The sequence below is a fragment of the Squalius cephalus genome (assembly GCF_949319135.1).
Source record: "Squalius cephalus genome assembly, chromosome: 24".
NCBI classification, from domain to species: domain Eukaryota; kingdom Metazoa; phylum Chordata; class Actinopteri; order Cypriniformes; family Leuciscidae; genus Squalius; species Squalius cephalus.
In genome coordinates this window covers 27,211,530-27,224,382 of record NC_137145.1, presented here as the reverse complement: position 1 = coordinate 27,224,382, position 12,853 = coordinate 27,211,530, and the positions used below count along the sequence as shown (strand labels likewise).

The 12,853-nt window shown below is 39.2% G+C and overlaps 1 protein-coding gene across 2 annotated transcripts; it reads left to right on the top strand.

Moving 5' to 3' along the window:
* The first annotated feature begins 1,067 nt into the window (after window positions 1-1,067).
* macir (macrophage immunometabolism regulator) lies at window positions 1,068-11,558 on the top strand. Of its 2 annotated transcripts, none has more exons than XM_079861130.1 (2): window positions 1,068-1,140; window positions 8,232-11,558. In XM_079861130.1, the coding sequence occupies exon 2, from the start codon at window positions 8,239-8,241 to the stop codon at window positions 8,869-8,871; it is 633 nt and encodes a 210-aa protein (XP_079717256.1). In that variant the 5' UTR covers window positions 1,068-1,140; window positions 8,232-8,238; the 3' UTR covers window positions 8,872-11,558. The 2 variants fall into 2 exon arrangements, with proteins under 2 accessions (XP_079717256.1, XP_079717257.1); XM_079861131.1 differs by having other exon boundaries at window positions 1,081-1,161.
* Window positions 11,559-12,853: the final 1,295 nt, after the last annotated feature.

Sequence of the window (12,853 nt, the reverse complement as noted above, 5' to 3'; positions counted from 1 at the left end):
TGTGGACTGATTTGGTTACTTTTAGTTGAAGAAGCATGTAAATCTTAGCATTTAAGATGCTAATATGTGCTACTGCTAGCAAATAGCTAGCTATAGTCTATCAATTTAATTATGTGTCACTAAAATAAATGAAATATTAATGGATGAATGAAAATAACAAACACATAAGTTGAATGCAAATTAAGTAAATTAGTTGGGCTGACACTATTAAATTAAGCTGTGTCCAACCATAGTAAACAAGTTGAATCAACCTTAATAAATTAAGTTGACCCAACGTAAGTACATTAAATTGGAATAACAGAATTGCATAATGCTGAAATAAAGCAAGTTAATCATGTGGAAATCATTTCCATGATTTTTAGCGCAATTTTCCACCGGACAAATTGCGATTGTTAACTCATGATTTCTGTTCTGTGCGTCTGTGCGCACCAATCTTGCACTTCTATCTACTCCTCAACCAGACCACCTAGAGACTTCGGGTTTTCGGCATTATGTTAAGGAAGGTCTAATCTCGGGAACGCACAAAAAAAAAAAATCCAGGAAAAGATTTACTATCTCTTAGTGTTGTGATCCCATGAGGTGAGAAAATTGCGCTAAAACACTCACTGAGTTTTTATTACTTGTTTTATGTTCATTCAAAGAGTTATTATTTTAGTGTGGTGTTCGTGCATCAGAAAAGATCAGTGTTGTAGAGACGAGGCAGTTCTGCTGGATGTGGCTATGAGGTTAAATTAAACATCGGACTATGTGCTTCATTACCTTGAAACAATTTTGGATTTGCATCTCAAAAATGGTGCAGTAATTATACATAAATTATAAATAATTATAATTGAATGCCTTTTAAATATAACACTTTTTCTCATTTTAGCTTCAGGTTTTCCTGATTCTTCACAGAAAAACACTATGTGGCCTTTTCTTTGCTGTTTTAGCTTATTTTGAATCATTTGAAGCGTTTTCAAAGCCGCTGAGTCCCCCTTCTGGGCCCCGGGCCCCTTTTTGAGAACCACAGCTTTATATAAGAGCATCCGAGCCTCGACACATCACGTGACTGGATCCTGAGGACCAGTGGCTCGTGTCACGTGACTGGTGTCGACACCACTCCTCTGACAGGGATCTCGTCTATGGTTCGCTCAAGCACAGGTGTGCAGTCTTTCTGAACAGGTTTGATTTTACACCATTTCCTTCATTACATTTCTTCACTGCTATGAATAGAGTGCTGTGTGTGAGCCGCGCTTAAGCCGCCGTTTCGACCGTTAAATCCCCGCGTTGCTGTTGTAAATCGCGAAATGGTGGCAGTGACACAGCCCAGAATAAAGATAGCGTGTGGAGGACGGGTTTCTGCTGTAACAGTTACTGGATTTTGATATTACTCGATTTTCGTCGATAAAGGCGTTTTATGGTACATATGATGGCGTTTTTTGGTACATATGGAGCTCAACGCAGCATTTGAGTGTCAGATAGATGTCGAGCATCATCATCTTCATCAGGAGGAGAAACGGGATGATTCTGGATGATTCCTCTACTAAACCCTCACAACTATCCTTTATTATCATCATTATTCCATCTTTTACATCAACCTTATTCTACAATGTGTTACACCGCGCCTATGATTTTTACCGAAATATTATTTGATTCATATTTTTACAGTAAAGCGTTGGCCTGGTTTCTCGGGGTTTATTCACGATAATGTCTGGCATTAAAACAAACACATTTCCATTTTTATACTGTACAAACCACTACTGTTGTGTTTGAGCTCAGTGGACGTGCAGGGCCTTTGGTTTAATGACTGAATAGTGGATATACTCCTCTCTTTTTTCAGTTTAACTCAGATTTCCTTTAAGATTTAGGAATGTCACAGTGAATATACTAAACCTAGTGTTGTGGACTGAAGGCTAGGACTGATATTATAGCATTAATATATAAAATATTAATATATAATATGCATCATTTTTCCCAAACTGGCATTTCAAACACTCTTTGTTTTTGATAGGACCTTCTGTCCTTATGTTATTCTAATGAACTGGGTTTGGTAGTGAGATAATGTAGCCTAAATGTTAACTACTATTCAGTGATGGCATAATCATTTCATATACATGTGCAAATGATTGTGTAATTACTGTGTTAATGTTTTGATGATTAGTAAGTGTGTAAATATGATCTTAAATTTGGTCATTTCTTTTTTTATTAGCCTACACTTTAGATTAGGGTACAAATATTCACTATTAACTAGTTATCCCTCAATAAACTCCTAATTACTGCTTATTGACAGTAAATAAGGCTGTTAGGAATGGGGAAGGGTTAAGTGATGTAGAATATGGTCATGCAGAATGAGGCATTAATATGTGCGTTAGCCTATATGTAATAAACAGACAATATGCTATTAATATGCATGCTTCTCTTTTCATTCATCTTTTATAAAGCACAATTTAATACAACAGCATTTGCCCAAAGTGCTGTACAAAGATAAAAATGAATAAAGCAGGTGACAGAAATTACACAAATTCAAAGTAAACACATAATTCAGTGTAGAATATGCCTCAGTGCCCTGTAGAGTTAAAAGCCTGAGATAATGGATGAGTTTTTATCAGTTTCTAACATGCAGGGGTAAAAGATGCAAGCCCTAAGTTTTAATCTAGACCTATAGGAACAGTAAAAGCAGCTGATCAGCACATAAGAGCCTAGTAGATGTGTGCCGTTTTAAAGGACTAATAGAGAAGGTGGTGCCGACACATTTAATGATTTAAAAACAAACAGGAAAAGATTAAATTCAATTCGGAAACGTACTGGCAACCAGTGAAGATAATCGTAATGTCAGCATCCTAGCGGCTGCATTTTGGACTACCTGCAAATGAGACAACACCGTCTATCTGACTCCTATATATACAGAGAATTACAATAATCAAGCCTTGAAAAAATAAAGGCATGAATGACCTTATCAGGGTCCTTAAAAGAGAGAAATGTCTTGACTTTGGCCAAAAGTCTCAAGTGGAAAAGGCTGGATTTGACAACAGCATTTATTATTACCAAATTCTTCACTACCATTTTATTATTATACGAGACCAGTGGAACAAGATTAAAATTCTATAGTATTCATATCAAGTGAAAATAGGATGTTACACTATTCAGCCCAACCAAATGTAAAGTTTTTCTTATCTAAGTAAATCTCTTATCTAAACACTCATGAATCTTAGTGGGCTTATTGTGAACAATATGGATCAATGGAGCCGTTCTTTATAAGCCCACTTGACAAAAAATAAGTAATATTAATAAACGCATCATTCATGCAGTGTTGTTGGTTAGATGCAATACAAAATACTGCTTTACAATAAGCAGTTGGGGATATTTGGGGATATTTAATTAATCAATCAACGATACTATTGATCAGCATTGATGTATTGTTTTAATTTAATACTGTGAAGCTGCTTTGATACAACCTATGTTGTGAAAAGCGCTATATAAATAAACTTGACTTGACTTGACAATACCAAGAATCAAAGAATACAAAAAAAAAAAAAAAAATCATATCAGGTTTTATTTTAATCTGATTAATTAATCTCTTATAATAATAATAATAATAACAATTATTGTTGTTATTGTCATCATTATTATTTAATCAATACTTCTCAATAATACTGTACAAAGCAATAAGTTTTATCGGCATACCTTACAAGGCATGAATCTGTATTTGGAACGAGCACTTTGATATTTGCATTATAAATGATAATACCTTCATAATAAATGATATTATACCTCCAGCTGGATTGCCCATGATCTCCACCAGAGGGCACTCCTCCTACAACTACATTTCCCATAATCCATTGCCTGGACTCACTGTGGTTTGCTTACTTCCACCTGTGTGTCATTTGCTTGTTAATGTTGGCCTATATGAGCACTGTGTTTCCACTCACGCTTTTTGTGAAGTCTTGTTACACTGCAGTTCTGAGTGCTTTCTCTAGTTTCCCGAACTGTGGTTCTGATCTTCTGCCTGGTTTCCTGGATTTCCCTGTTTGCCCTGTGTTTTGACCATTTTCCTCATATGTGGATAACGATTGTAGATCTTCTAACCGTGTGTCAGAGCTAAATACACTAGTGATGGGAAGTTTGGATCAGTTTACTGACTCTCTCGTTCGATCTTGTTTATCAAAATGAACGAATCTTTATTCGGGTCATTTCGTTTTTTAAGTGGTTTTAAAGTTCCCAAATTCCTGTGCACATCCACCAATTCAATCTTGATCATATTCTGAATTAAGAAATCATTATAATACAGCCAAAGATAATTTACAGGGAACATAAATATTTACTTTACCTTCCAAATCTTTCGTTCATTTGTCTTGTGACAGATGCAATGAATGAATGATTTTAGTTCATCACTAAAATACACTGAGGGGTGCTACCAAATTATATTACTATAGTATTTCATAAATGAGTGTGGTTACTAATAATATTACATATTTTGTTATGAAAATGCACATTTGACAGTAAATCACTGAGCTTGAATTAGGATGCCAAGGTTAATTTACTTATAATATAATTTCAATATATTAACATAGGGAGACATGTAAATGCTCTGACAGTGTGATTTAGAGACTCGACCTTGATTCTACTATATTTGCTCATAATTTACCATTGTTCTTCAATCACACTATTCATTTAAAGATAATTAAAAACACAAACATAACAGTTGCTGCAATTAGATTTAGGTTCAGTTTTGCATAATATTTACTAAAATAATTAGAAAAAAATCATTTGAATATAAATCAATTTGAGGGGAAAAGGAACTTTATAAATGGACAGATTTATCCTTCAGATCTGCAGAACTGTAGAAGTCTGTGTTTGAAATGAAGAAGCTGTTGAACATCAGAGAACGACAGCAGTTTATGAGCCGGTAATTTAGTTCAGTCAAGCCACATTCTGTAGCACTTTATACAGTACAATACAGATTATTTCAACACAGCTTCACAGTCAAGGAAAACAACAGTGATGTCATCGTCCAGCTCAGTTCAGTTCTCATACGATAGTGTCAGTGCAGTCAGATCGATAACATTGCCCAATATTAAGTGTCCTTAATAAGCCCGAGGCGACAGTGACAAGAACCCAAACTCCATCAGTGACAGAAATGGGAACCTTGGGAGAAACCAGGAACAGTTCTCCTCTGGCCAAATGAACGAACACGGTGAAATACAAAAGAAATCACACTTTGTGTCTGTGTTTTTTAATTTTGTTGATTATAGTATCTGGTATAAAACATATGGCGGATAAATCTGCATGTCCTGCAGTCGTGTCTGTCAGACTTTCGAGCTGTAAGGCTTGATTGATCCGCTTGTGTTTCTGACCCACCGCTCCATCCTTCCCACAGAGACACAGTCCCCTTCAGATGTGTTTAATCTTAAGCTTGCCAAAATCTTGTTAGATGTCTTTTGCCACGCCACTGGTGCATCATCATCATCATCGCCATTAGAAATGCTGCATCATCTCAAACCGGCGGCTGAGGCCCAAAACCTTCCTCTTACAGCTTTCGGAGGCATTATTTCACGTCAGAGTGAAATCCAAGTGCTGGATTCAAGTTCCGTTTCATTCTTCCTAATCCTAGATTGTTTTCTTTTTTGTCAAAATGACAGTCAGCATTTGGAATTATCCTTCAATGTTTTAATATGAAGACCCAATCTCTGTGATGTTGAACTTCGCGGGACAGATGCAACTGCTTCTAATTTAATACCGGCAGAAGAGTACAAGTTTGTGTTTGTTGATCAACATCTGTGTCTGTCACAGTGGGTTTCAGAGGACACTCCCATGGACACTGAACTCAGTTTGAGCTCCAGCCCCATTCATCTGCCTGCAGTGCTGAAAGCTTTCAGCTGACATACGGCTTTACGTGTACACTAGTGTATCAGCAGCACAGCACTGTACGCACACAGTCAGTCTTTTCTAACTCTTTTATAATCTGTACGCTCAGAACACATGGGAATTTTTTGTGCTAATCAGTTTGTCCACAAGCTGGTGACACTGGCCTGGCCCGAAAACAACAACAAACTTCTGTAAAACTCATCTTTGATCACCGTAATTATGTATTTTAACGTTTTTTCCTTGAAAAAAATGTCTTCATGCCTTAATATTTACATTTATTCATTTAGCTGACGCTTTTATCCAAAGCGACTTACAATTGCTATATATATGTCAGAGGTCGCACGCCTCTGGAGCAACTAGGGGTTAAGTGTCTTGCTCAGGGACACATTGGTGTCTCACAGTGGATTCGAACCCGGGTCTCTCACACCAAAGGCAAGTGTCTTATCCATTGCGCCACACCACCCCTAATATATTTTGAATGTAACTCGACACCCTTGCCTCATTTAGTATATGCAGTTCTATGAATATGCAAATGAGCCCCGCCTCCACTCACTCACTCAGCTCAGAGATCCACACGTTGATCTGATTGGTTACAAGGTAGTTTGCGACGTCAGAAACACCAACGATTTCACACCGTTTTTTTGAGACTGTCTTTGGTTCACCACATGGGGACTTTAATACTTTTTGAGAATTGCTTACTCTCACTTTGAACAAAACCTACAAACATTTAAATCTCTTAATTGCCTTTAAATGCTCAAGTCACTGCTGCACTAATATATGTGCTAGACAACATTACAAATACAATATAGCTAGATCTAAATACAGAGGATCACTCATCTCCTATCATTTTACGATGTTAAAAATCGTCATATTGTCCATCCCTAAAACTTGATCTATGTACAAAAGAGTGAAACTTTTTGTAAAGCTGCTTTTAATCGATGTGTGTTGTGACTAAAGGGCCGTTCACACCAAGAACGATCACTATATTTACGTCCACACCAGCGAACGATACTGGTCTGTTTATTCTAAGCTCATGCGCTGCGGTTTCAAAGTGTGCACGACATCATTAAACATGTTTTGCTGTTCTTGTTGCACTTAACCAGCACATGTCCTCAGCATGCTGTGTTTTGACTGAAGCTAGTGTAATCGATCCAATAATCTAACAGTGGATTTATTAGTTATTTAGTTATTAGTTATTTAGTCTTTTTCAATGCAACTTCAAAGGAAGCAAGACAATGTTGTTGAAACGAGCGCTGGATACCTGAGGTAATACTTCTCACCAATTATTCAGAGGGTTCCAATTATGAACGATTGTTTTCCATATCCATTTTCTTGAAAAGGGGCTTGACTTGTCAAACAGTGCTGGATTTTTCTGGACCTCGGCGATTAACTTCTCCACAATGTCGTCTGCCATTTTAAATACGCAAGCCCTTAAATTAGAATGAATTCTGATTGGCTGTCAGTGTTTTTATCGTTCAACAGCTGAAAAAAAAAATTGTTCCGAAAGTGATCCCAACGATATCATTTCTCTGTATCGTTATGGTTATAGCTCTGGTGTGAACTCTGCTATTCTTTAATATTGAGAACAATTTTTAGAACTATATCTTTATCGTTATCTTTATCGTTATCGTCCTTGGTGTGAACAGGCCTTAAAAGTACAAATTTTATTTGTAACATAATATATATTAGGACTGGGACAATAAATCGATGCATCGCGATTCATGGATTGATTCCAATTTTTTTCCGAATGCATCGCAAATCGATTCTGAGCTTAGTTTTTATCCTGCAGATGGCGCTCTAGGCTAGTTTTTAACCAGCAGATGGCGCTCTAGGCTAGTTTTTAACAGCAGAGGGCGCTCTAGGCTAGTTTTTAACCAGCAGATGGCGCTCTAGGCTAGTTTTTAACAGCAGAGGGCGCTCTAGGCTAGTTTTTAACAGCAGAGGGCGCCCTAGGCTAGTTTTTAACAGCAGATGGCGCTCTTGGCTAGTTTTTAACTGCAGAGGGTGCTCTAGGCTAGTTTTTAATGCTCACGAAGAAGAGCGCTCGTGTGTTCGGCTGATTCTGAGAATGTACTCGCACCTCAGAATGCTTTTATGATTAATGTCAACAGCCCACTGCAAACACCCTTGTAATTCGCTTCAGCCTTTTCGAACTTTACGAATGATTATTTTATTTGAGGTTGAAGTGTGTGTAAGGCATTGGAAGCCCGCGGAGTACAGATGTTTCTAGAGCACGCAGTGCCCTCTGCTGATAAAAACTAAGCTCAGAATCGATTCGAGAGAATCGCTATGAATTCGGAAATTCTCTTCAAGAATCATTTCTTGATTCACGATGCAGTGATTTATTGTCCCAGCCCTTATATATTATTTCTTCCTCTCTGTTTCAGCCAGGTCATGTCAGTAAAGATGGAAATGGATGCCAGTGGATCGTCCAGGGCACCCATCTCCGTTCTGTCATCCGCTGAGGTCAAAGGCACCCTGAAGCCCGAGCCCGACAAACCCCGCTGCTCCAGCACCCCCTGCTCCCCCATCAAAAGTACTGTCTCAGGATACCAAATCCTTCACATGAACTCCAACTATCTGGTGGGCTTCACCACCGGCGAGGAGCTTCTTAAATTAGCCCACAAGTGGTCCAGTCCTGACAGCAGCAACACAGAGGCCTTGCCCAGCCCCATCAAAAAGCCTGTGGATGTAAGTCTGCACCGAGCCTCGCGGATCTGCAAAGCCAAAAGCCGATACTACCAGCCGTACGACATCCCAGCCATCAACGGGCGCCGGCGCCGGCGCATGCCCAGCTCAGGAGACGGCTGTCTGAAGTCTCTCGCTGGCGGGGAGCCCGGCAAGACCCCGCACGGCCCGCTGCCCCTGTGCCTGCTGAAGGGCAAACGCGTTCACTCCAAGTCCCTGGACTACCTCAACCTGGACAAGATGAGCCTCAGGGAGCCGGCGGACACCGAGGTGCTGCAGTACCAGCTCCAGCACCTCAATCTGCGGGGCGAGCGCGTGTTCACACGCAACAAGACATGAGTCCTCAGACGCCCAGCACTAACACACTCAGTGTAGGGCTCGATTTTTACCACTCTCCCCCATTACGCCATCCATACACCACTGATCTTCTGTGTGTGAGGAGACACCAGGGCAGGGGAAACCTTAAAGGAGTAGTTCATCCGAAAAGACTAGTTCTGTCACTATGCACTCACCCTCATGCTCTTCCACACTGTTCTTTGATATCTGTCTGTCACACAAAACTATCAAGAGACTTTGGAAGACTTGGAATATAGCGCAGTTATTGCATAGACACTCATATGATCGGGCTGCACGACATCTGAAAGAAAACCAAGTGCGATTGTCAAACGCAACGGCTGCACTTGAATCAAATAAACACCTGTGTTTCCGAGTGCTGCTTTACGCGAGCAGCTCATGATCTGGTGTTTTCTGCATCTGCTCTGAGTTTGAGTCGCTTGGCAAGCCGGCCATCTTCACAAACCTGTAATGAGAAACCGCTGACAACTAAAGAGAAGCGCCCTGCAGGTTTCTGCCAGAAAACGCTTTTGAAGACTTGAGACAGCCATAAATATTAGTATTGTAATTGATGGCTAAAATGTGCAGCCCTGCAAACATGGAGATGTTTTTATAAATCACATTTTAAATCGCAATGTCTGTTGCTATCAGAAAAACCGCATATTTCATGAAGTCGAGCAGCCCTGTTATATGTGTTTTTATGGAGCTAGTGTCACAGGGACAGACAGAGTCACTCTGAACTGACTTTGTATGAAAATGACCTGCATTAACCTTTCCCCCCTCTTTTCTTTTCTCCTTTTTCAGTTTGGAAAGACATGAGGGTGAGTAAATAATGACATGAGAACGAATCCTTTATCCCCTCAACGAATTATTGTAAAGGTGTGTGTTACAGGGCCATACATTCATTGCCATGGTGAGGTTTTTTAAGATTAGCAATAAATGGTGTGTCTTAATTGCTTAATTCCTACTGTGTGTGTGTGTGTGTGTGTGTGTGTGTGTGTGTGTGTGTGTGTGTGTTTGGCAGGTCCTCACTTTCTGAGAGCCCTTTAAAGGCCTGTTTGAGGATCAAGACCTGGTTTTAGTGATGAGGTTATAATTAGGTTTAGGGTAAGGGTTCGGGTCAATGAATGTCCTCACAAAGATACGTGTGGGTGTGTGTGTGTGAAAAAGTATACCTTTGTAAATTAAGTGTGAAAATGGCTGTACTGCAAAAATGCATTTAGTCATTTGTTCCCCCTCAACATCCAGTCGCACGTGTGTGTGTTATTCTGCTAACATTGGTAACTGGTGTCAGGTGAGGATCTCGACTGTTACGCAATCCGGATGTTCTTTAAAACACACTCCGATAGGCTTAGCGCAGGAGAGGCTTTTCCTTGGAGAGGCCAAGCTGACATTAGCATATAGAAACCATTAATGGCCTTTTCATTTCTTTAATCAATATTTTACAGGAGACTCACTGGATCCTCTTACACTTAGTTATTGTCTGGAAGAAGTGTTTGTTAATGAAGGTTGATCGTGCACATAGTAGATAACATTGCTATAAAACCAAAGTCCAGGGGGAACTTGATTAATAATTTTTGGTCAACAGACAATCTTTCACCGTTTCACGCGATAAGCACTGGTAACAGTTTATGGGATCTTATTTCTCCATTTTCACAACAATGTTTAATACGTATCCATTTGCTTTTTTGAGTTTTTTTTTTAAATCTTTATCATGACGAGTGAAGATATATTAGTTCCAGACATCGGGATCATGTTTCTTTAGGATCTTTGCTAGTTGTTTTGCTACTTTTCCTCCTTCATCTTTTCTCTTCTATATCTTTCTCCTGTGATTTTAATTAATGCGTTGAACTGAATTGCTAGATTTCACCCTTTTCAACATTACAGACTGTATTCTATAGTTTAGTTTCGTCTTCGAGGTCATCTATCTAATCCAGTCGAACTATCCTATTGTTTCACTGTTACATTCAGCTAACCGTCGGTGGAATATGCTCTAAAAAGCACCTTAGATTAATTCATTATATATTTATTAATTGTGATGTGTTGGTGATATTTTATTACAGTATTTCCAAAGGTTTTTTTTATTTACATATTGGTACATATTACATATTAAAAGCACCATTACTTCAGTTTTCCAGTTCTCTTGGGCAGCAGTCAGCCAGCTGTCAATCATCCCGTCTGGAGTGTGTTCTGCCCGACCCAGTCATGTCCAAAGTACCAAAAAGTGAGCGGTTTGTGTTCCTGCGGGCAGGCTCGTGACGGGCCGTCCTGCTGAGGCCTTCATCACGGACGATTGATACGGTGTGTGTTCACACACTCCGTGATATATCAGAGCCAATGAGGGTAAACACTTCAGCTTGAAAACCTGTCATGCACTGGAAATGTTAAATTGTTGTATTCTCCTTTTTTTCAGATATGTAATATTAATAATGATTTAAAGAAATGCTCCTGCCTAGAGGGATACAACATAATAGATTTTGACCTGTTGCTGAATAAAAGTGTGTCACTACTGGCTGCAGTGCCTTCAGTAAGAAATACATGATTTATCCAGAAGGCATGTCTTAGTTTGTCTTACTTGAATGCACATGTAATATTGTTACGTTCTCTTCTGTTCTGAACATGTTCAATGCTTAAATTGTTTTTGTCAAAAGTTTGAGTTTTCGTTTGATATTAATAAAACACCGTTCTTTGCATTGTGTATTTCTTACATTGTGTTCCCAGGGAAAGCATGAAACATGTATACTTTAAATGCAATGCAAGTCAGTTTGGATAAAAGCTTCTGCCAAATGCATGCATTTGATCTTAATCAGAGAGAACAGTGAAGCAGTGTTATCTGAAATATGTTGTTACATTTGGTCTTCTCGTAGTTATCCAATCATAGTCCAAATGTCCTTCAAGACAGACTCGACTCGGAAAAGTGCTTTATTTAGGCCAGTGGTTCTTGGGGCCCTCAGCAAACTTTACAGGGGTCTGCAGGATGACAGAAATGTATGTAAAATTAATCATTAGTAGTATATTAACATGACCTCAAAGACCACAAACTCGAGATGATAAATGTAAAATCTTTTTCTTGAAGAACATGCAGTTTTCAAAACATCTGGAAGGCTCCGTCCCAACACACCTGTGTCTCTGTCATATCCCAGCAGCCCCACACCTCGGCTGGCTGGGTCAGGTGTGTTTGGTGAGGGTACGCCTGCAGGAACGCGCATGGCTACTGTTTAGCTAAACTAAATGTGAGTCGGTATTTAGGATAATGAAAAAATGTTAACAAAAAAAGGTTTTATTATCCTCAGCTGGAGGGTCAAGAAATCGAACTGAATTATATTGCAGTGATCAGAGAAAACACTTCTTGATCGTTTAATGAGTTTATTAACATGCACACCTGTTTTTCTGAAGTCCTTGCCTCAAACACTTGAGTGGCCATAGTTATGGAAAAGCCTCAGAAGTTGTGAAAAATTAAGAAATTTTATGATCAGTGTTAGTGAAATTCATTCATACGCTTTTTTAGCCTGAAAATATATAATACAATATATAGACGGTGTATTCCCTAGTTCTGGCTAACATTTTTTCAGACATAATACCTGTATTGGATGTTGCATTTGGATATATGGGACATGTTACAGACATTTTTTGTTGTATTTATTTTTTTTTTTTGGCAAAGATGAGTTGTTTTTTTTAATGCTGAACTCAGATCCAATAGCGTTGGTCTTTGTCAGGGTTGCCAAGTCTGTCGTTTTCCGGCGGAAATGGGCAACTTTTAAACCAGGGTTCACCAATCTCGGTCCTGGAGGGCCGCTGTCCTGCAGAGTTTAGCTCCAACCAGCTCTAACACACCTGTTTGAAAGTTTCTAGTATGCCTAGTGAGACCTTGATTAGCTGGTTCAGGTGTGTTTAATTGGGGTTGGAGCTAAACTCTGCAGGACAGCGGCCCTCCAGGACCGAGATTGGTGAACCCTGGTTTAAACTGTTGCCGCAGGTTAAAGGTTTG